The following is a 24,202-nucleotide window of genomic DNA, read 5'->3' as shown; positions in this document are numbered from 1 at the left end:
ATCATATCATACTTTTCCATCACTACACCTCTAAGAATGAGCAAATTTTCATCATTTCATGTGCTGTGCATTGAGAATTATAAGCTTGAACTGTTACAGCAGTGAATTAGTTGTCACTTTTTCTGCTCTACTGCAATGGAACACAGAATGGTCGGGGAAAGAGGATGATACAAGCCAACATCAGTGTCTTTCCCCATTTTTCCCATGGATTGAAAGAAAGAGAACTTGTTCAAAACATTAACATGCAAATGTTTAAAGTTAAATGCAAAGTTAAATTCTGATTGGTTGTCTGTTTAAATTGAGACATATAAGGATTTGGCATGAAGGTGGCTTAAGGTGGAGCCTCTTTGCTTACTGAGACTGGTTGTGCACATTATCTACATTATAAGCTTTGCAAGCTCTCCTCATTCTTTTTCTCTTAAAAACAAACTGATATTTGGGAGCTGACAGCTCTCTGGCACCAGCTGCGTCAAAAAGTGATTTTCATCTGCACTCATCCATCCAAAGTACATGATTTTTGTTTTATAAGCCTGCATGCTGGATCAGTCAACACAAATTCTATCAGTCACTGTACAGAGCGCCAACACTTTGCGTCCCAAACCCTGTTATGTTGATGCTGTTGAAATGACTGCTTTCTGAATGAATATAAATCAGTGTGGTTTTATTCATTGGCTTCACCTACTGCTTTATTTTTTTTGATTCATCAAGGTTGTCTGTGTTTGGACGTTTTTAATATCAACACCTTTTAACTAGCAGCACAGACTCTGTCTGATGAACAGAAAAATAAAAGCTTTGCACACTGTTATTATATCCTCTGCTGTCTGTCGCTGCCTGTCAACATGTTTTATTTTTTTCTCTCTTGCTGCTTCACCCCACATTCACTGATTTTCTTCTTTACCTGTGTCCTCTGCAACCTCTCTTCACCTCCTCTTGGAAATCAACTCCCCCTCTTCATGCATTCCTCTCCTTCCATTCCCCTTGCTTTCATGTACCTTCCTCCCCTCTGCCAACCCATCCCTCCCTCTGTCCTCTCCATCTTTCAATCTGTCCATCCCCCATCTCTCTCAGTACTTTGATGAGGAGCAGGATGACCATGAATACCCCTATTATTATGAGGAAACAACAGGCGTTCCCTCCTCCTCTGCGTCCCCCTCTCCCCAACCTGGGGCCCCCAGTCAACAGGTAAAGAGGGAGCAAGAGAAAGGGAAAACACAAGCAGGGTTTGAGGAAGGGAAGGAGAATGAGAGAGAGAGGTATTCAAGCAATAATGGTTTAATTCTAATTATAGGTTTAGCTTGCTAAATATAAATATTTGAGTGTCAACTAAGTTTACATTTCCTAAAATAATTGATTGAAAATGTTCACTTTTAGCTTTCCATATACCTCTCTCATCCCTCATCGCTCCATACCTCCTTTGTTTTATTCACTTCTCACCTTTTCTTTAATCCACATTGACCCCTTACACATCCGTTTCCACCGTCTACGTCGCGCAGGATTACTATTGTTCCTTATGTTTTTTTTTGTCCTCATGTCATTTACATGTTGTCATATATGTATGTGTGTATATATGTGTCAGATGTGGCCAAGTGGGGGCACTGGGTTGGTGTAGGTGCAGCTGTGTTGTTATACACATACACACTTTTTCTCACATTCTTCTTCACTCAGTTCTCCAATCTTCACCCCTCTGCACACATCCTGTACCACCCTACACCAAACCAAAATAACTTCTCCCAAATAGAGTGCAAACCTTTTGAGAATTGAAAAGGAGCAAAATCATGTTTAGAAATGGGTGTCACAAAATGTTCTCAGCACATGTTCGAGAAAAAAGATGAAAGCTTTAAAACAAACAACCAAAGCAAACAACCTCTGACACTGTCTCTCTGAAGTGATGAAGTCATGCCAGAGAAAGAAAATAGCCTGATATGGTAAATTTGTTAAGCATATAATTTGAATTTTTTGAGACTGTTAAGGTAGACTGATTAATAGCATTAAGATTAAGATTTTAGTTTGTGGGCCTGCTAATGTTATCATATCAGCCTAATGCATTACATGATCACTGGGTCTTTTGTCTTTGATGGAACTGAACTGAGTATATGCAAACACAAGTTAGTGTAGGAAACACTTAAGAATGTGTCAGAGTAGCCTTTTCTTAAACTGATCTTGGTCAAATAGTATTTGTAAATATTTTTTTTTTTAATTTATGTTTTGTACAACACTGGTTCCCAACCTGCAGGGTCCCAAACACTAGGGGTCGCCAAAACATCATGCAGGGTTGTGAGGCCTTCTTGATTTTAAGGGGTCCCTGACCACAAGAGGTAGTAATTCCTCTGCCGTAAACACAGAATAGAACTTCAAAAATAAAAATGATCTCAAGAAAAATCTTTTCTTGAGATCATTTTTACATTTTACATTTATGAAAAATCGTTTCTTGAGATCATTTTTACTTTTGAAGTTATATTTTGTGGTTACGGCAGAGGAATTACTACCTCTTGTGGTCAGGGACCCCTTAAAATCAAGAAGGCCTCACAACCCTGCATGATGTTTTGGCGACCCCTAGTGTTTAGGACCCTGCAGGTTGGGAACCAGTGGTGCAAAAGATGGAGTGTGTCACATGATGAGTCTAGTTGATAATCACAGAATAACTTTATTTAATTGACTTAAAGTCTTTGCAGTTATTGTTTTCATTTTCTTAGCACCCATTGCGCAGTCTTTTATGATAAATCCCACCCATTCAACTTCACAGTTGATTAAAAGAAAAACACACACACACACACACAGATTTACAACACCATTTGACCAGGGCATGTGTCTGTATTGTCTTTTTACTTGCATGATTTCTTAATTGTTTTTAAGGATGTCACCGCATGCACCTACTGTACTTCTGTGTCACCAGTTTTCATACCAATTTTCCAGTTAACATGAGAATATCAATGCACATGTTTTTGTCTTGGTATATGCATTCATGGTTGTACATCAGACCTTTGTCTGGCATACATGAAATACATGTATGCCATATTCTGTCTCCTTTAAGTCTGTTTGTGTTGTGTTTTGCATATTTGAGGAGTTTATATTCCTGTTGATGGCCTGTTTTTCCTTCACACTTTATTATTGGGGTGATTTTTTTGTTCACAGTGTTAATTTGCATGCATTTTCATCATAGCAGCATGAGTAGTAAGAATTAATCATATACTGTTGCTTTCATTTGTGGATCTATGTGACTAACATGCATCTGCACGCAAGCCTGGCATCCATGCTCCTTCTTTTGCATGGTTATACAGCAGTAACCCTCTCTTTCTTGCAGGTCATTGCATTAGTGATGTGTATGTGGTGTGTGTCTAAGTGAGTGTGCACATGTGTGTTTGAATGTGTCTGTACAGTGTGTGTGATCAGCACCAGCTTTACCTGACCAGTCACACCCTCAGTGCCTCTGCCAAACCACAGGCTCCAGATTAGCACAAAGATGCTGCTTTTACATTTAGTATTGGGAATGGCATTACTGGAGAGATCAGCAAAACAAAAACTTAAAATAACTTGACATTATTTGAAATCTGGATTTTAACTTTAATTTGTCTAAGTACTGGTAGTTTATTCAGCTATATTTTTGCTTGAAATGTTATAGAACTTGTATTCATCCTCTGCTGTATCCAGTAATGCCTGTACAGTCTCAGTAAAACATCCAAGCCTTGGCCATCTTTATGTCATTGTTTCTCAAAACATCCACTCTTGTCTTTCTCTCTCCTTCTGTCCATCCCTTGTTTGTGCTTTTCATCCCCCTCCCAACCCGTCCATGTATCGTTTTCTTCTCTCCCTGTCAATATGCACTTTTACATACTTAACAACATCTCAACCAAACAATAATCACGGCTATTAGAAGAAGGCAGTCAATGGAAAAGCAGCCCCCACTAAATCCACCCTTGTCAAAGTGAAACCTGCTCCACCTAAGCCAGCCAAAACTGGACCATCCAAACTTGTTGTCAAGCCGCCTATGCCCACCAAAGCTCCCAAGTCCTCTGCAGCTAAGCCATCCAAAGCCAAGCCCACTGCAGTAGAGATCCTCTTGTCTAAGATCAAACCAACAGCAGCAGCTAAATCTAAACCCACAGCTGCCCCAGCCAAGAATGGCAATGGTAAACCAGCTGCAGAGAAGAAAGCAAATGATGCTAAAGCCAACGGCAATGGCAATGGAAAAGCAGCCGTAGCAAAAACGAACGGCAATGGAAAAGCTACAGTTGATGCCAAGCCTACAGTTCAGGCCAAAGTGAATGGAAATGGCAATGGCAAGGTGGTAGCTGAGAAGAAAGTCAATGGTAATGGTAATGGAAATGGAAAAACCTCAGCAGAAAAGAAAGCCAATGGGAATGGAAAAGTCACTGTTGTCTCTAAGACTAATGGAAACGGCAATGGCAAAGCTACGGCAGAGAAGAAAGCCAATGGAAATGGCAAAACTACCATTGAGGTTAAAGAGGTCAAAGTCAAAGTTAATGGCAAAGCTGAGAATAAAGTCAATGGTGAGGCTAAGGCTAATGGCAATAGCAAAGTGATTACTGTGGTAGAAAAAAAAGTTGTTAGTAATGGTGCTGCAAATCAGGCAAAAATTGAAACCACTACAAAAGCAAAGACTGAGAAAGTTGTTAAAGTAGAAAAGACTGTGGTCAGTGCAGCTAAAACAGCTGCCAAAGTAGAAGCTACTACGGCACCTAAACCCTCAAAAGTAACAAAACCTGAACCTACAAAAGTGGCAAAGGTTGAACCTACAAAAACGGCAAAGGTTGTGGCCACCAAAGCTCCAGCAGCAAAAACTCAAGTGAAAGCAGAAGTCAAAGAGGTCGTCCAAACTAAAACTGTGGTCACCAAAGTCCCAGTGGTCAAATCAACGGTCAGCAAAGTAGTGAAGAATGTGGTCGAAAAGGTTTCCATCACGAAGAAAGTAGCTCCAACGCCTGCCCCTGTCCAGCCCACTCCACCCAGACCCACGAAATCCAAGATTGTGGTGGACAATAATGTCAAATCCCAGCACAAACCTTTCCCACCCTTTGGCAAGACTGCGCTGAGTGGAACCTCTGTCCCAGCGAAGAAAATTACCAACGGTTATCAACAGGTACAACAGGAGGGCCCATGTTTGGGTCGTAATGGTCAGAGTGGTATGTCCCACCTATCCCACCTGGTTGCCAGGCTTTTCCAATATCTAGGGTCTGCAACAAAATATTTTGAAACTTAATGTTTTGAATTTTTTTTTACCATCTTTTGGAATCTCCTATGAATAGTTTAACCTTTCAATAGATGACTGGCAGTGCAAGTTTTGAAGTACATCCTTGATGGTGGACAGTCTGGTCTTCAGAATGGAAGCTGGTTCATACCAATCTGGGTGCCTTCTCCTCTGTTTATATATCATATGATCTTCATGGTCACCTCAACTTCTCCATATGATATGATACAGCGGTGCACATTGAAGCATGGCTAACTGTACAGTTTCATTGTTCTTTACTTCACTTCATATTCCTACCTTCAAGCTGCTGAAACTGGATATCAGAAACTTTTCGGGGGAATCCATTAACGTATCGGTCAAATGAATGAGCATGGATTGCTATGGCACAAAAACTAAACCTGAGAAAACACAAATACTATCACATTCTATACACGAGCAACACAACAACCCTCCCCTCACCCTGTCTTTCTCTCTCTTTGTTTTGTTTTGTTTTGTTTTTCAAGTACCTGTGTTTTCTCTCACCTGTTTCTCTGTCTCTGGATATATTTTGTATTAAATATGAATAAAGCAGCTTCACAGAAACTCAAACTTTCATTACACAAATTGAATTGAGTGTACAGGCTAATAAGATGCTAACATGCTTCAAGGTAAATTGTGGTGTTTATTGTCATTAATAAGTTCTAGAAAATTCATAGCATGCTGACCATAGCATTGACCATTACATTGAAGTAACAGAATTGTGTTCTGTGAGGCTGTTGATTGGGGTTGTCTCTCTGTTTTCTGGTCCTGGGTGAAACTAGACATCCCAAAGCATCAAGGTATGATGTTTTCATCTTAAGGGATGGATAGAGGCTCTCAGTCCTATTTCCAACAAGAGCAGACTTCACCTGTCCATCAATCTTGGCTTTGTGAGCTTTAAAAAGCAAAAATAATAATAATATTAATATTTTAAACAAATTGAGAATACAATAAAAAGAAATCTCAGCAAAGTAGTCTCAATGACTCCCTAAATCTTGCGTATGGCAACATTTATAGTTATTGAGATTCTGTCACCATCTGAAATTTCTTTTTTAAAATGGATCTTTACAACTTTAAAAATGTGAGTTGCCTGTAAAAATTCTTTGCCTCTGGCAACCACAGTTTTATGATGTGTTCCATTTTCTTCTCTTAACTCATCGTCACTTACAAGCAGACTTTGAACTAACCACGCTCTTCCAATCAAATCTGCTTACCTCCTCCCTGCTCCCCAATTCCTGTCAACTTGACCAATCAGGATGTAGACACTGAATATTCCGAGGCTGGCCACACCCCTACAGAGACTGATTATTACTATGAAGAGACGGTCCCACTGCCAGACGGTGAGGTGATTGGACAAGAAGAGGTCCCCGTACAGGTAAAAAGAAAATTACACACTGATCGATGACACAGATCAAGAAGATGAAATAGTCCAAGAAGACCGACAGAATAAGAAACTTTATAAAGAACATAGAGGTAAATTAAACTCAGATAGATTTGCTTAATTTGTACTGGAAGATATAAAACTCCGAAGTCAGAACACAAAAAATAATAAACGATCACCTTAACACAAGAAACCTCCATCACCAAAGGAAGAAGACAGTGTAATACCTGTATGGTGGTGAGCCCAGTCTTTGTAGTTTAACCAAATAGTTGTCTATCTTCGCACTTTTCTAACCACACATCAATGTTTTGTTGGCACCGATGCCATGTGACAAGACATAAAAAAAAAAGTTTTTCAAAGGAGAATGCACCACATTCATCTGCTTGTATCATCAAACATTTTTATGTGGCTCCCCTTTTTCCTAACAACAAGATTCCTGTTTTGTTCTCATCTCAAGATCCTTTGTTGTTCAGGTTTTCATCTTGACATAAGAACAAAAATCTTGTGAAAAAAAGGATCCACATAGGAATATTTGATATGCACTTTTAACCAAAGGGAGATGAATATCAGGCATTCTTGTTTGACAAAAATCTAACTGAACTAAAGAATACAGTAGTTGCTGTGGCTTACTTTACAGCCCAAAACTAATCAGAATTTGAGTTTCTCACAGTTCTGATCTGATTCTCACAGTTCACTTTTGTGGCAATAATCCATATTGTCATCACTGCCATTTTATCTCTATTAGCTACCTTTGATGACTTTGTTTTGTATTCAGATTTTGATGCTTAGGATATGGTTGCAACTGTTTTGATGAGAAATGTGTGTGGAGCAAATATAGACAAATGTGTTGTGATAGTGCTAAAGATATAGTCATTTTTTTCAATTATTGTCTTTTTATATGCGATCACAGTTCAGCATAATTCCACTGGACTTGTTTTTTTGAAACAACCATGGTAAGTAAAATAGAAAATAACATAGTTTTTGCTTTGCATATTTGTTTTCACAAAGTGATTCATATCAGTTCTGTGTGTTTAGGGACTATGTATACATGACCTTAACATTATAAGTGTCTTTTTCTCTGTTTTTCCCCTGTGTTAAACCAAACATACAATGTCAGATATTATATTTAGGCAAATTTGGAGAAATCATTTGGTTACAGGTCATCACACACAAGCTGATGAGGATATGCTTTGGTGGAAACATAAACATCAACAATAGATGATTAACAGAAGATATAAGGTTGCAGGATAAACCTGCTAATCCATAATTCACCTGAAAAAAATCAGACTGAAGTTGCAGCATGAAGGACTAATAGAGTCCCCACAGTCTGCCAGATGTCTTTTTGTTTTCTACCCCTATGTCACTGTTTACTTGCAAGAGGTAAGACTCATTTGTTTCTATATATGCCCCCCTCTTCTGCTCCCTGTTGTTTCATTTCATTCATCTCTTTCCTTTACTAACATTTCCTCATCACACCTCTCCATCCTCCTCTCACTGTTCCTTCTTCTTGCACCTTTATTTTCCTTTGCTTGATTCACCCTCTCGTGCCCCTCTATCTATCCTGTTGTGGCTCTGATAAACCCAACGCAGCCCCAGGTGGAGCCAGTGTTGGGGGGAGAGGAGGTAGATGCCACCAAGGCAGGCGGTGTGGGCGAGGAGGCCTTCACTGAGGAGTATGTGACTGGGGACGTGGGCCTTAAGGAATACGACTATACCTACAGGGACTACAATGAGCCATTACCGGAGACCGGAGGGGGTGATGCCAACATGGGCCCCGCCCTGTCCGCTGTGACGGACGAGGGAGGCGTAAGTCGTTTTGCTTCACAGGCAAAAAAAACAAAAAAACAAAATCAGTTTCAACCAACTCTGAATTCTAGTCTTTGTCAAATTGTATTCAGTGTCCTCTCAAATGACTTGTTTGAGTTTGCTGTTGCTCATTATCTGGGGACAGTTTATTTCTGTGTGACCTTCTTACACATGGTGGCTAGTTTGAACACACATGGTCCTGTAGAACTCTACCTGGAGGACTGCAATGAGACCGTAGCCATAATTACCTTCACTTTAACATGTGAACTTCAGACAGACCTATAAGTTATATTATCAGCTTAGGAATCTCAGGAGGGCCAGCTACAACTTTGACTATACGTACCTATTTAGACTTGACCTTAAAAATGAAACTTACCCTAAGATTTTATGTGTTGGATGTTAACACATGTTTTAGTATCTAAACCTAAGTGTGATGCAAGTCAATTCAAAAAGGCCGCCACGCAAGTAAGGTCTAATTCACAGATTCAGTTTTATGCCAAGCAAACTCAATCAATCATAGAGAAACCTGTATTTGAATTCATTTCAAATACTTGAAGGACCAAGACCTAGTCGTCACATCAGTGGTTGAAATGGGTTTTATTCTATAGTGTATAGTGAGCAACTCAGGACCCCAAGAAGAATAGCTATTACCATGGTAGAAGCTATTGGGGATCCTCATGAATGTAAACAATGATTTAAACAATCACATACACTGCATAAAGAGGCATCTGAAGTGCAGCAGTCACTGATTGCTGCATCTTTTGTCTTGAATGCCATTTATCTCAGTGTATGGCTTCATTTAGAGCTGCTAAGCCCAGATGGTTCTCTGTATCTATGCAAAAAATTCTACAAGTAATGGACCAGTAGTTTGGAGAACCTGTAAATCATTGGTACTTGGACGAAAGCTTATGCCTTTATCACAAGCAAAACAGGTTTTCATTTTATCATTCTATTTTCTACACTGCCGTAATAGTGTTTGTAAAAAAGTAATGTGGGTGTCTTTATGTGAGTGTCACTATTTTCTGTCGTATGCATTTTATGAATGTGTTTGTGTTTCTAATTTTCAATGTACTTCTATACTGACTACGCTGTGTTGTTGGCTACATGTGTGTTTTCCTCAGGCTGCCGTCAGAGGCCAAAAAGGAGAGAAAGGAGAGCCTGCTGTCTTGGAGCCTGTGAGTTAATAATTGTGTCTAGGCAGCTTTACTTGAGCAGGTGTATTTCAACTGGCTCACCCTGTGGCAGAAAGGGACAACTTCCTCCAGTCACATTTCCCAGAAGCTTCAGGGATTTACGCGAACAACCTTCAGTCACAATCTGACTTTTCTAGTTTTAGGGAAATTGCTCATCATTTAAATAGTGTATCCAAAGTAATCCAACACAGATTTGACACAAGGTGTGATAAAGGTGTGTTGAAAATGTAAGACACATTCACTTTTTAGAATAGTGCTTTGGTGTTAGAACCATATCTTATATATATCTTGCAAAATCACAGGACAGTTAGTTACCTATGTTGTTCCATATTTGTTTAAACTGACGCCAATAAGTCATTATACATTTCTGTGGCCTGTTCACTATTTGTAAATTTCCAGTTAGAAATATTCATATTCATATTTCAGTTCCCAAAATGCTAAAATAAGTTATTTGACCCTAAATGCAACCATTGAAAAGGGACAGATCTCTCTGGTATGATTCAAATGTGTTTTGGTTCAGAAAATGTGCTAGTTAAGGTACATTACAGACAAACAAAATGTATAGTGACTTGTATTTTCGCAGTGTACACCACTGATTTAAATTTTTGTTAGGTTTTTGTTCTCTTGCATAAATTTTTTTTGACTTTTTCAGGGTATGCTGATTGAAGGACCTCCAGGCCCTGAGGGACCTGCTGTAAGTAAATGATGGTTATCCCCTTGTTTTCTGTTCAACCAACATTTTACTTATGTCTAAATATTACATTGATAACCCTTGCATGCTGTAGCTTGTCCCTCTGGAGTAGTACTTTTATTATCTGAGCTGGGAATTATTTTTGTTAGTGTAGTTTGCCATTTGCAAATATTAATTAGAGCTTTAGCCAGCATACTTCTCTATTGCAAGGTTGTAACAATTAATTAATTACTAATTAATTTTCTCTTGACCATTGACCATTGAGTCTGTAATCAGAACACTTAAATACTCTTCACTCACGTCTTTCAGGGACCTACTGGCCCCGCCGGCCCTTCTGGACCTCCTGGCTCTGTTGGTGACCCTGGCGAGAGGGTGAGTTTTTGACTTTATCTGAAGAAATGCAGACTTATAGAGACAGTAGTGCTAAGTCTGTGTGCAGACAGTTTTAGGACATTATTGGTCGTTTCAGAAGCGTTTTGCCTAAGAAGCTTATTTCACTTCCACTTGCCTTGAACCTGCCTGCTCACTCTTCTTCTCTCCATCCTGCAGGGCCCTCCTGGAAAGGCTGGTCTGCCTGGAGCTGATGGCGTCCCTGGACCTCCTGGAACCTCAGTCATGCTGCCTGTGAGTCACCATTAACTTTTGATGCTTTAACTGAAAAGAATACTGAATGGCCATAAATGCCATTTGAGATTTAACTTTGAGATTTGTAATGGACTGATGCTAACCGTACTTTAAATATTTAATATGGCCACTCAAGGACTAATATGCTGTAGGTATCCAAGTTACACGATCTAAATGCTTCTTTCTTCTCTTTTTGCAGTTCCGATTTGGTCAGAGTGGAGGAGATAAAGGCCCAGTCGTTTCTGCACAGGAAGCTCAGGCAGCAGCCATCTTGTCTCAGGCCAGGGTCAGTCATCACTTTTACTTCTCTAAAAAAGTTTTAAAAAAGTCCCTTCTCTTACTGAAGTTAGTACAAGAGCGCACAGCAAAATATAATGCACAAAGAAGACAATGACTGTTTTCATAAAAGAAGATGATTTTCTTTTTCCTATTATATCACCAATTTTGCAAGCAGCCATGTGCGTCCATCATCATTGATTTTGAGATGTTGTTGTGTCTAGATGGCTCTGAAAGGACCTCCTGGACCAATGGGATACACTGGACGCCCTGGACCATTGGTATGTTATCTGTCATTTGGACCTTTACCCCTTCATATCAAGTTGTTTGTTTTTGCTACCTGAATCTAGCTGATTCTACGCATTTCAAAAATGTTGACCTGTACAAGAATTTTGATGTCATAATAAGACTAATAGTTTGTTTTTGTTTTAATAATTGCAAAAACAGCATTGTATGTATGTATGTATGTTAAAGGATAAATAGTTTTGATAATGACGTTGATAATCTTTGTGTCTGTTTCAGGGAAATCCAGGAAGTCCTGGTCTGAAGGGAGAGAGTGGAGACCCCGGTCCTCAGGTAAAAACACTTACTGAGCCAATCCTGAACTCTGACCTCACACTAAAATAAGACCATTTAAATAATTTCTATGTGAAATGATATAATTACCCTTCCTTTTGCTGTACAGTTCTTTGTATGCTATTATTGAACTAACTCAGATCTATGACAAAAACTCATCACAGACATCTAATTAATATTTCAGGGCACCAGGGGACCCCAGGGTATGATGGGACCTCCAGGCAAAGCAGGCAGAAGAGTGAGTGTAAAAAATGGCCGGCTTACCTCCTGACTGCTTTTTCATTAAGCTGTTTATTGTTTGTTATATCCAAATTACACAAGCAGGACTTAGCTGTTGTCTCATATATAGTAGTCCTTTAAAATATGTTCTTTTGTTGCTTGTCTCTTAACAGGGCCGTGCTGGAGCCGATGGCGCCAGGGGAATGCCAGGAGAGCCTGGAACTAAGGTAACCTTTCTCTGGTTTCATTTATTTATGGACATTGTCAAAATTAACTCCACCGGCTTGTGATTTTTGTTATTTGTTTGTAGCTGACCTTGTCACATGGCTGTCATTCTAAAAGTCCTGGAACAGATCCCCCAATGTGAATAAACAATGGACAACTCGCTTCACTCATAGACTGTGTATTAAATAAGATTGAAACATATTTAAACTACCGTCCATGGCTCCAACTTGCTTTGGACTGCAGTACTTATTTTTGGATGCGTGATTGCTACATATTGCTCCTTTAAACGTATATCCCCCCTGAGTCTTTAGATGCTTGTACCAGTAATTGCATTTTTTGTTATTAGGAAACTTGTGAAACGATACTGTAAACGAGCTTTTACTTGATCTTGCTCTTCTGCAAAACAGTAATAATACCTTACATATCTGTGTGTCTTTTTTAGGGTGACCGTGGTTTTGATGGCCTTCCTGGTTTGCCCGGTGACAAAGGACACAGGGTGAGTCAAAAGCAAGCCACAATCAAATGTCACATACATTTCATACAGTATTTTTACTGTTGGTATCGTCTGAGTTGTGGCAGTTATAAAAAATAACATTTTTTCTTGAATATGTGTAAGACCTTTGATACTTGAATATCAGTTTGTAGAAAAAAAAAAAATTTCTGATTCCTCACTCCTCGACTTTTTCATCTCCCCCAGGGTGACACAGGAGTAATGGGACCCCCAGGACCTTCAGGAGAGGACGGAGAGAGGGTATGATGATATGAGAAAATAATTTGATTTGATTCCAGGCGCTACTCAAAACATCTGTCATTGTGTCACTCCATAACTCTTAATAATCTGCGTCTTTGTGTCCTTGGCATGTTGTTTCTGTGTGTGTTTACAGGGAGATGACGGAGACGTTGGACCCAGGGGTCTCCCAGGTGAACCAGTGAGTGTTTCCATAACAGCAGAGCTGATTTTAAATGCTTCCCTTATATCTGTTATAAACAGTATCCCAGAATTAATCTCTGTGTAGCACAAATGATACACCTGTTGTTTCTCTCCATGGTACTTAAATATGAAATAGTTGAGGTTTCTTTACTGCAATTACATAATGGGCAAGTGATGGAGAGATAAAAGATGCAGCCAAGTGCTATCAGGGTCACAGGTGTACAAAAAAAATACCAACCCTGAAAAGTAATAGCTTATGAGAAATGGATGTCTAGATGTACACACTTGTCAGCTTTATTAATAACATCTCCATAATAAATCAATTGTTATGTTATTTAGATTTTGCTTACTGACTGATCTTGGCTTGTGTGTGTGTGTGTGTGTGTGTGTGTGTGTGTGTGTGTGTGTGTTTAGGGACCTCGCGGTTTGCTCGGACCTAAAGGTCCTCCTGGAATCCCTGGACCTCCTGTGAGTAAAAACAATGTCAAACCACATAGTGCTGCTTTTGTTTTAGCTGCATTGTTTTATCTCTCTGACCACTGAACACCCACAGAGCAGCTTGAAACAACACCCTGTGATCTGATATAAAGTCGGGGATATCCAGTAATCTAAATATGAGCATGAAATGTTCCCACAGTCACCTCAAAACAATACCAAGACACCCAGTATCACCCAGGATTCAGGCTGCCAAGTCCCATGTATCCATTTGACACTCATATATTTAGATGTAATAGAGTTGTTTGGCTAAAGTGGTTGAGCTCCACTGATTTAGCTTTGCTTTCTTATAATATTGTGCAACTCACAATGGACAGGATTTTTTTTTTTCTTTGAAAAGTTTAAAATCAATCCTGCACAATACACCAGAGATACCATCCTTTTCACTCCAGACATTCTTCTTTCTTGCCAAAACCTGGCACCTACATTACCCATAATTCAATTTGACAGCTAAGAGTTTGTTTAGAGATTCTGCTGAGTTACACTTGTAGCAGTCAGTTTAGCCTGGAGCTGCTAGCCTCAAGCAGAAATGAAGAGTGGTCTTCAGATATCTGGTCAGCTCACATCTTTCTAACGCCACACCCACGTATTTATTTCATTTTCAGATTTTTAATCCACAGCTCCATCTAATGCCGCCTCACTTACAGCAATTTATGAGACTTCATGCAGCCCCGTTTGGTGCTACAAAAGGCTTTATGAAACTTTTTCCCCAAGACATGCAGGTGTTACACCAGACATTTTTATCTGTGAAGTTGTCTTGTAATCGGCAGTGTTTAAATACCTGCTGATTCCCACAAATTTATCTATATCTATTTTTTATTATTTATCTAATAAATCTACACTTTGCCATAGTGGCATTAAGCAAGGCACAAACAAGAATGGTTTCAATTCTCACTGCAGTTAAAAACACAAGCCTTCACCCTAGGGAGTTTGTTATTAGTTTGTACAACTATGTTTGAATTGTTTTGAGATGGTATCTATTCTGTGAATGTTTGACATCAATGTTGTTCAGAATTCAATTCTGATTTTTCTCTGTTCATCCTCTCTTCTTTTCAGGGTGTACGAGGAAATGATGGGCCCCATGGTCCCAAGGGAAACTTGGTCAGTGTCATTATAACTTCTCTATCATGTTATCATGTAATCTTTCAGTGTTGGCAGATAATTAGTATCAGTAGGCTACCCTTTAGGTAACACAAAACTAGATATGAGCTTTTCCTCATCTGTCCTTCATTCATCTGTCCTGCTGTTTGCGTTGCATTTGTCCTCATTTTATCTTCTTCTGTTTCTGTCTCTCAGGGTCCCCAAGGAGAGCCAGGACCTCCAGGTCAGCAGGGAACCCCAGGAACTCAGGTGAGACAGGACAGATCACCAGTATCACGTGATATTAACGTCTTCTTTCACTAAGTAATTGTGTTCTGAAGAGGATGGGCATGCAAACACATGCACACAAAAATAAAATGAAACAGTAATGTTGAGAGCATCTATTCCTTCCATACACTGAACATATGTCTCATGTGCTTGTTGTTGCTTTTCTGTTTTTGTTTTTTTACAGGGAATGCCAGGACCTCAGGGACCTCTCGGACCCCCAGGAGAGAAAGTAAGACATCAAATATATAGAAAGTTACTCTGAATTAAAAGTAATGCAACATACAAGAAGTTAACTTGTTCAGGGAAATATATCACACAGGCAACAGTTATACAATAGACTGACCTAAATGAACCTATTGATTTTACTCATGAAACGTCCAGAGTGTAAGACTTACAGGGATTTATTTGTTAAATATGGCAGAAATGGAATATAATATAACATTAAGTATGTGTTCATTGGTGTATAATCACCTGAAAGTAAGAATCATAATGTTTTCGTTACCTTAGAATGAGCCCTTTATATCTACAGAGGATGCAAGTCCTCTTCCATGGAAGCTGCCAAGTTGCACCACCATGTTTCTACAGTAGCTCAGAAGTGAAGGCTCTAGATACGGCCTTTCATGTTTTGCACAAGTTTCTTGGCCACCATCGGGTTTCAAACATTCTTGGAATGGGAGAGCAAGACAAGGTGTTTGCATTCTGCAAGTACACCGCTAGATGTCACTAAATCCTACATGCTGGTCCTTTAAACCCTCATCATTCATGAAGGAGGGATGCAAATGAGGAAAGGCAGGATGTCCAGTAAATCTTTTAGGGTAGATTTAGTCCTTTCAGGTGTTTTGAAAATCCATCATCACAAAGAAACGGTGCTTGGGGAGCATTCTCCTCAAATTGTATAAATTGTATTTGTATGAAAACAGATATTGGAGTGGCACTTAATGCAATATAGGATGTTACAAAAGTAAGATATCATTTTAGGAGAGACTTTAATTTTAATGTGATTGGAGACACAAAGGGGCCATATTTAGTTTTATTGGTTGTGATATTTATCTACAGTTCCTGGTACCGGAGAGAGCCACATAATGTGTGGACAATAATCCAGAAAGTAAAAGTAACAGTATTTTCAAGTATTTTTGGCAATAATTGACAAATAGGTGTATTATATGGTGATTATTTTATTTTAGCTATCTGGAACGTGAATAAATGCAGTTTTACTCAAAACTTTAATTTAATTTGAATTCATTCAATTCTAGCTATTCATCCATGTGTTGGTGTTAGTGGATGAATACTTGTCAGCTTGGTAGCTGCACAGTTTTTAGAAATAGTTATTCTATTCTTATCATATTTTAGGTGCAATACCACCTGCTTCTGGACTCTCACTCATAACTTGTCTTCTCCACTAGGGTCCCACAGGAAAACCAGGTCTGCCAGGAATGCCTGGAGCTGATGGCCCTCCTGTACGTTTGTCTTTTTGGGGTTTTTTGGGTTTTTTTTTTTCTTTGTTTATATCATTTAAAGCTGAATTAACCATTAACCAACCAACACTGGCTGTCCTTCCTGAGGCTTGAACTCTCTGTCTTCCCTTCTCAGGGTCACCCAGGAAAGGAGGGACCTCCTGGCACCAAAGGAAACCAGGTGGGTGTCAATCTTAAATAACTTCATCACACCACATCTTTTCTGTCTAATAAATTCAAGTCACCAATTTAATATGACTCTTAACAGGAGAAACATATTGCATGTGAAAGTGATTGATGACGTGACGTGTATGTATTGTGTTAAACTCATCCTTCTTTCTTTGACCTTCTCCAGGGTCCCAATGGTCCCCAGGGAGCTATCGGCTATCCTGGCCCTCGTGGCATCAAGGTTAGTACGATTAATGAAATCAACATGTTTTTTGTTTTTTTTAATTATGAGGTCATTTTACTTTTGGGGGGATTTAGCACTCGTGCATATAAAATGAACCAATACAAACTTTAAATATTCCTTAGCATATCAATAAATATGTAATGCTTTAATTTCAGGGTAGTCAAGGAATCCGTGGATTGAAGGGCCACAAGGGAGAGAAGGTAAGTGAATCATTACAACTTAATTCTTCCACATATTCTTCACCCACTCAGAAGACTGTACCAAATGTCTTTTTTTCTTTTTTACATTTGAAACTTGTCCTGATATTTTCCAATTAAGCTTTGAATGTTTGTTTTCATATTTTATGACATCATAACCCTAAAATCCATCTTAAAATTGTCGATCTGAAGCCACAGTGTCAATAACGTGAAGCATTGGATTAAATTAGTTATTTTTTTCTATTAGAGCCTTAATAGATTTTTTGTTATTGTGGTTATATAACTGCAATTCTTGGCGCTGTCAGATTGCTGCGAGATCGCCCTGTTAATACAGGAACATGATTCTGTTTGTCTGTGGCAGGCAAGAGAGCAAGCAATTTTTTTTACCCACAGTTAAAATGTATTCAGTATATTGTCTTAGATTAAGAACATGTTGTGAATTTTGGAAATTGTTAAATCTATCTTTTTTCAGTAATTTTAATTTGTGGACTTTACAATGCTCTTGAGTTTTTGGAAATGTTTGGATCACACAAGTTGGAAGCAATCTTAATTCTGCAAATAGTATAATGCTAATATCGAAGCCTAATCTTTATCTGTAACTGTGTTAAAACAGAATGAATAAACATGCAAAAGCTGCACAGCATTCGAATGTTGATTTAGAATTAAATGTCAATATTATGAAGCTTCAAAGCATTGAACTATTCAGAAAAGCTCTGCTCCCTCAAGAAATACCTCATCCTGAATTACAATTGCATAATGAGAGAATGCTAATATGTAATTTTTTGGTTGACTCAGAGAAGCAAAATGTTAGAAAAACAGGACAGGTCTTCATCTTAAGGGATTGTGAGTTATGAGTATGTGCTTTATGTTTTTGTTTGCTTGTGTTTCCAGGGAGAAGATGGTTTCCCTGGAATTAAGGGAGATTTTGGTTCCAAGGGAGAGAGGGTAAGATCAGTTCACTGGAAGAATCATTAATGAGTGAATGAAGGGGTGGAATGATTTATTAATTGATTTATTGTTATGTTATATCTTTGCCACATTTTCTAATGTTACTCCGTTTATATTGTGCTAATTTATTCTGATGACTTTGCTTTGTGTCCTGCTCATAGGGTGAGATTGGAGTACCAGGGCCCAGAGGAGAGGATGGTCCAGAGGGGCCAAAGGGTCGTGTTGGACCACCTGGTGAGATTGGACCACTTGGACTCGTTGGAGAGAAGGTACAGCCTGTTCAATCAGGATGAAATTACATGATTGGCTTAGTAATGAGAGCTAGGTTACTGATATTCTTAGCATCACTTCCTGTTTTTTGTATTATTTCTTTGACATGATAGTCTTTTGAAACTGGATCTCAGGTTTTTGCTTTGCAAATGCAGATATAGCACCCAAATTTATTGAGATATTTAGGATTAGGTCTCCTCTTATACACCAAGCAGGGAAATATATGTGCTGCCCTCTTGTGGCTGAACATGTATATGACTTTAGCACACCTGTGCACAAAATTTCATTTACCCTTCATATTTTGGCATATATTTCTGAATTTAAGGTTTTGTAATACGATTTGTTGTGTAACAGGTTGGTAATATTTCAACATAATTACAGATGCTGTGACCTATTCAAGTTAAGAATAATGATTAATGATGACATTATGTGATTTCAGGGTAAACTTGGTGTACCTGGACTTCCTGGATATCCTGGAAGACAAGGACCAAAGGTAAGAGAAACACATACAACATATATTATCCTCACTGACGCATTTATTCATCCAGGATAACTTTCACACTAGTGGTCACCAGGCCTTTGTATTTTGTGAAACAGTTTCGATGTTGATTTGTTTTTTAGGGATCTCTTGGATTCCCAGGATTCCCTGGCTCAAACGGCGAGAAGGGAACAAGGGTAAGTCAGTGGCTCTGTGGAAGATTTAACTTAAAATGATTAAAGCTCAAAGCAATGATCAAGTGAGATTGAGTGTGTGTTTGTCTTTTCAGGGTCTTAGTGGAAAATCAGGACCAAGAGGACAAAGAGGACCAACGGTAACATTTCACATTTATTCATTCATTCATTAAGTCAGTTTATAAAAGCTAATTTGCTCAGAAAATGAGGATCTTTGTCCCTTTTTCATGTCAAGCTGTTGAGCACAGATAGACAACATTTTTACTAGCTTACTTTTTGTATTCTTATGGTATTTAAAAATAGATTCATGGGGTGTTAAGTTATTGTTACATACCGATCACCATCAAGGCAATCAAATGTAGCTTCACTGTTTTTGACTGATGAAGACTTTTCACTAATTATGATTACTGTTTGTGTCATCAGGGACCCAGAGGGCAGAGAGGACCAAGGGGCGCAACTGGAAAACCAGGAGCAAAGGTTCGTGAATTTATCCACAATGAACTACGAAACTGTTTCCACATAAGTGTTTATGAGTCCCATTATGAGGATTTTGATGGTGATTGTTGATAATCATGTTTTGTCATTGTATTTTTAAAGTTTAGATTATTATGAAAGTTGTGAAGTTAAAAAAATATCACGAGATAAGGGCACAGTGAAGCCCTGAACACACGCTATATTCACAGAACCTTCACTCTGTTAAACAGCGTCATTACAGAAGTATGCAGATAAACAACCAAAGAGCTGACAGAACAATAGTCAAGCATCAGGGAGAAGAAACCACTGAATTTTCTTCTTATTTGATGCTAAATTTTTGAAAAATGAAGCCTATTTAGTATGTATGATTGTTAAAAATTAGGAAAAAAAAAACATAATACAGTCAGTGAATTGTACAAAAAAACTTCTATAAATATCAGGAAAGCTCATCTCTGATGCAACATTCCCAGGAAATAATCTGCTCAGAATTCAGCCAAACTTCCTGCAGTTATTGCATTCTCTCTTTTGGTCGATTATACAGTTAATCAATTGTTCTGTGTTGTTATTGTTACACCCTGAATATAATATTAAATATCCATCAAACATGTCATTTAGTCAGGAGTTGTCATTGTACTCAGTGATATAAAAGGGGTCCCTTAAGGAAAAAGGTTGGAAACCACGGGTCTACAACAATATCATTTTAAATTCATATTGGTGGAACCGAAACTTCAAGGCTGGATATTAGATTTTTTTTTTATTTAATAACTCTAACAGTCTCAATCTATTTTAATTTAACACCATGCACTTTAAATACAGACACAACACAGAATTTTAATATTTCAGGCAAAATGCTTATCGTCAGTGATCAATCCCTGTTCTTACAACACTTGGTACCATCTGTTTTCTTTGATACACTTATTTTTTTTAGTTCTTTGCCTCAAAATAACTTTGCTCAAAATTGGAGAGAAGCCTCTCAAGGAGCAAAAGATATTAAAGAACAACAACTTGTGATTGAAAACTTCATTGTGTATTTATTATGTTATTGTTTTGTTTTGTTTTTTTTAGGGAACTTCAGGAAGTGATGGCCCTCCTGGTCCTCCTGGAGAGAGGGTGAGTGCTTAATTTTCATATCAGAAAAGCATATCTTGCTGGGTTGCTCTTTGTCAGAGCTTACATTCAGATCTGGGCCTCAATTCACTAGATGGCTGTTTTGTGTATCCTTCTATGTTCTTATTATATCTCATGTTGTTGTCTCATCAGGGATTGCCCGGGCCTCAGGGAGCCAATGGTTTCCCCGGACCAAAGGGACCTCCTGTAAGAAAATTTCTTCTTACCAGTTTCTTAAACTTTGATTATTGATGCTGTATATATTCAAGGTGATATCACCTGGCTGTTCATAAGAGAATTGTAGTACATTGTTCCAGCATGGTCTAGGGTTTGGGTTTGAGTTTGGTGTCCCCTCCTGCTTGTAAGGAAAGCTCTCTTAAGGTAATGTTTCCTTACAGGGACCACCAGGAAAGGACGGACTGCCTGGACACCCTGGGCAGAGAGGAGAAGTTGTAAGTTATATATTTTTAATTACTCTTAAAGTTGGTTCAGTGTTCAGATTGTTTGAACTGATGATTTTAATACTTTTAGCCTGATTCCATTTATGGCTTTCTTTTATGAAAATGTCAAAAAAAAATATACCTAACAAAGATTGAACAGATCAAATCTATGACATAAAATTTGTGTGTAATTGCATCCATGCATAAACATACAGCTTGCTTATTTGTTAATTTTCAGTGATAAGCAGTGCTGGGCAAGTTACTCACAAAGTTTAATAAGTTACTTTTTACTGGTTACTCATTTAAAAAGTAATACTCTCCGAGAGTTAGATTCCATCACCACATATTCTCTCTTAAGGAGCCGAATAAACTTAAAATAATGACAACACTTCTGCCAGTGGAAAGTCTGCCTAGAACCCAATCAAGGTGCCTTAATGTGGCTGCAGTTCTTTCCATCCTTATTAAATACATAAACTCTGCCAACTGTTACAGCCTGTGGATAAATATATATTATATATATTTATGTTCATGTGTTTTACATCAGAAAAAGAAATCAGACATTTTTGGTGACACCCAGTGGAGCTGAGTTGCATTCAAAGAGGCATCAAGCTTTCTTTAGATATGTAATCCAGGCATCTACAAAGATGAATAAAAATGTGTGCCTATTACTGGTCATGTTATCAGTGCACATGAAGGAGCCACTATACACATTGTCTCTGAAAAGTTTTCATTTATTTATGATCAGAAGGTGAAATGCATCTCCCTTGTTAACCTGCCACCCCCCTTGTCCATCCCCTGGTAGCAGAGAGAGCGCAGGGGCAGAGGGGTTGTTTAGTTGAATATTTGGTCTCCTCTGCCTGACTTATCAATTGTTTGTCTGACTGAGGTTTCTGCAAGTTACAGTCTATGCCCCCAATCAGGACTCTGAAATATCAGTATCCAAACTGTGCTGTGTATTGGTAAGTCCATGGTGCTGTCCATGGTGCTGAAGTGGCAGAGAGATTCTCTCAGTTCCCCCTTCTGTTAGTTTCTTCAATCTATAATATTCTCTAAATTGCAGAGCTATGGGTATGAGTCATTCATGAGTCAGTTCACTAGTGACAGGTGAACAAAACAAACCAGGTTACTTAAACAAACTGGTCATCTTATTACTAAAGTTCTCCTTGGGCCACCCAACCTATTAAAAATGATTAAATCACTTACTGTTTATGACTAAATAAATTAAATGGTATTGAAGTAAACAATAAAGTAGTTTGCAAAGTTGATGCATGTAGATGTTTATTTTCTGTTTTCTGCTGAGTGGATGAATCACTGGCAGCAAAACACTCTTTACACAACAGTTGTTTCATTTTCATTCACCTCCACTTTAATCATGGAGCTCAGATTGTGATGAATGGTTTGAGAAGAGCTGAGCTGTTCTGGTTATTCAGATATGGATTACACATGTTATGGTGTGTCTCAACAGTGAGAACAAGGTTCAACGTTTTCTAGATTTTCTGTTAATTAATTTCTCTTCTCCAGGGTTTCCAAGGTAAAATGGGTCCACCTGGGCCTCCTGGAGTCGTTGGACCTCAGGTGAGTTTTCAGGATCTTGGTGCAGAGTTTTGTAGTCACTGATACACATGTGAATCACACTCAGATTGTCCTTTGCCTTTCATCTGTTGTCCTTCTCCTTCTTCTGTCCAATCTCACCTTCTTTGCACCTGCACTTTATTTCCTCTTTTCTATCCCACCACCATCCCTCTCCACCTTCTTCATCTCCATCCTCCTAGGGTCCATCAGGAGAGACCGGCCCCATGGGCGAGCGTGGCCACCCTGGACCCCCAGGTCCACCTGGAGAGCAGGGACTTTCTGGTCCCTCAGGGAAGGAGGGCACCAAGGGAGACCCTGGACCCCCCGGAGGCCCTGGTAAAGATGGACCCCCTGGACTGAGAGGCTTCCCTGGAGAGAGAGGACTGCCTGGAACCCCTGTGAGTATGGTCTAGAGAAGTTTTGTGAAGATTGCTGGGCAGATACTTTTAGCTAAACTGTTAGCTGCCTGCTGTTTTAAAACTTATATTGATCACTTAGATAGTAGGAGTTAACGTTGGGATGACAGTGGTCTAGCAGAGGTGAAGTGAAATATTACTGATTAGTACATTCTTGTCTTTTCTTCCAGGGAGGTGGAGGACTGAAGGGAAGTGAAGGACCTGCTGGACCTCCTGGACCTGCTGTATGTTTTAAACCATATGAAGAGTTCATTTCTGTAACATCCTAACTGATTTTAGTTGGATCAGTAGATAATTTGTATTTGTTTCTGACTATAATTCATTTTTGCGGTGTTAATGTTTCACATATTTGAATATTTGATGACTGGATGTGGTCATGAAATTGTTTCATTTGGTATCAGTCGTATATTTCAGTCCATCTAACTCAAGAATTTAGTATTCTCTTAATGAATACCTGCTGTAATCAATACCATCTTTATAATATTGTACCTTCCTAGGGTTCTCCTGGTGAGAGGGGACAATCTGGTACTGCTGGACCTGTTGGACCTCCTGGCAGACCAGGCCCTCAGGGGCCTCCTGGACCTGCTGGAGAGAAGGGAGTTCCTGTGAGTATTCTGCAGAATTTCATCCAAAGTACAAACAAGCCCAAAAACATTATCCGTGCAGCCAAAAGAAAGACTATTGATTCTCCTCTTTGTTCCTTTTAGGGCGAGAAAGGCCCTATTGGCCCGGCAGGTCGTGATGGAGTGCAGGGACCAGTGGGTCTGCCTGGCCCTGCTGGACCACCTGGAGTACCTGGAGAGGACGGAGACAAGGCCAGTAACTTTAGATAACGGTCTTCACACCAACACAACATTTTAAAAACCATCTTAGTTCCCTTACTAATCATGATGTTTGTCACTGCAGGGTGAGGTTGGAGAACATGGACAGAAAGGCGCCAAGGGAGCCAAAGGAGAGCATGTGAGTGGAACTGACCTGTATGAAACTTTGCGAAACAGAACTGTGTAACGATGCTGTTTCTCTGTTCATCATATCACTGTTGATTTGTTGTTTTTCTCATTGTTTGTGTGCTTTTTTTGTTTGTTTGTTGGTAGGGTCCTCCTGGTCCACCTGGGCCAATGGGTCCTGTCGGTCAGCCTGGTCCTGCTGTAAGTACAAACCTAAAACTCTTTTAAGATCAAATCAAACAGTTTGAAGTGAAGTTACAATTAACATTTAGTTACTGCCATGA

The 24,202-nt window shown here is 39.0% G+C and overlaps 1 protein-coding gene across 2 annotated transcripts in view; it reads left to right on the top strand.

Moving 5' to 3' along the window:
- The window catches only part of col11a2 (collagen, type XI, alpha 2), a 53,992-nt gene that overhangs the window by 19,227 nt on the left and 10,563 nt on the right, over window positions 1-24,202 (top strand). The window contains exons 6-44 of one of the 2 annotated variants that reach the window (XM_084739261.1): window positions 1,069-1,182; window positions 6,480-6,599; window positions 8,196-8,411; window positions 9,533-9,586; window positions 10,257-10,298; window positions 10,605-10,667; window positions 10,845-10,919; window positions 11,119-11,205; window positions 11,420-11,476; window positions 11,718-11,771; window positions 11,956-12,009; window positions 12,164-12,217; window positions 12,658-12,711; window positions 12,913-12,966; window positions 13,100-13,144; window positions 13,561-13,614; window positions 14,698-14,742; window positions 14,938-14,991; window positions 15,194-15,238; window positions 16,413-16,466; window positions 16,600-16,644; window positions 16,819-16,872; window positions 17,031-17,075; window positions 17,964-18,017; window positions 18,182-18,289; window positions 18,730-18,783; window positions 18,912-18,965; window positions 19,058-19,102; window positions 19,386-19,439; window positions 20,502-20,546; window positions 20,697-20,750; window positions 20,942-20,995; window positions 22,505-22,558; window positions 22,756-22,953; window positions 23,142-23,195; window positions 23,469-23,576; window positions 23,679-23,786; window positions 23,878-23,931; window positions 24,066-24,119. In XM_084739261.1, the coding sequence (XP_084595387.1) occupies window positions 1,069-1,182; window positions 6,480-6,599; window positions 8,196-8,411; window positions 9,533-9,586; window positions 10,257-10,298; window positions 10,605-10,667; window positions 10,845-10,919; window positions 11,119-11,205; window positions 11,420-11,476; window positions 11,718-11,771; window positions 11,956-12,009; window positions 12,164-12,217; window positions 12,658-12,711; window positions 12,913-12,966; window positions 13,100-13,144; window positions 13,561-13,614; window positions 14,698-14,742; window positions 14,938-14,991; window positions 15,194-15,238; window positions 16,413-16,466; window positions 16,600-16,644; window positions 16,819-16,872; window positions 17,031-17,075; window positions 17,964-18,017; window positions 18,182-18,289; window positions 18,730-18,783; window positions 18,912-18,965; window positions 19,058-19,102; window positions 19,386-19,439; window positions 20,502-20,546; window positions 20,697-20,750; window positions 20,942-20,995; window positions 22,505-22,558; window positions 22,756-22,953; window positions 23,142-23,195; window positions 23,469-23,576; window positions 23,679-23,786; window positions 23,878-23,931; window positions 24,066-24,119 (2,691 nt within the window). Of the gene's footprint in view, window positions 1-1,068; window positions 1,183-3,871; window positions 5,099-6,479; window positions 6,600-8,195; window positions 8,412-9,532; window positions 9,587-10,256; window positions 10,299-10,604; window positions 10,668-10,844; window positions 10,920-11,118; window positions 11,206-11,419; window positions 11,477-11,717; window positions 11,772-11,955; window positions 12,010-12,163; window positions 12,218-12,657; window positions 12,712-12,912; window positions 12,967-13,099; window positions 13,145-13,560; window positions 13,615-14,697; window positions 14,743-14,937; window positions 14,992-15,193; window positions 15,239-16,412; window positions 16,467-16,599; window positions 16,645-16,818; window positions 16,873-17,030; window positions 17,076-17,963; window positions 18,018-18,181; window positions 18,290-18,729; window positions 18,784-18,911; window positions 18,966-19,057; window positions 19,103-19,385; window positions 19,440-20,501; window positions 20,547-20,696; window positions 20,751-20,941; window positions 20,996-22,504; window positions 22,559-22,755; window positions 22,954-23,141; window positions 23,196-23,468; window positions 23,577-23,678; window positions 23,787-23,877; window positions 23,932-24,065; window positions 24,120-24,202 lie in introns of both variants that reach the window. The other variant, XM_084739260.1, reaches the window with a different exon arrangement.

Source organism: Lutjanus erythropterus, chromosome 16 (genome assembly GCF_056507025.1).
Source record: "Lutjanus erythropterus isolate fLutEry1 chromosome 16, fLutEry1.hap2, whole genome shotgun sequence".
In the NCBI taxonomy this organism is placed as follows: domain Eukaryota; kingdom Metazoa; phylum Chordata; class Actinopteri; order Lutjaniformes; family Lutjanidae; genus Lutjanus; species Lutjanus erythropterus.
This window is presented reverse-complemented; position numbering and strand designations above follow the sequence as displayed.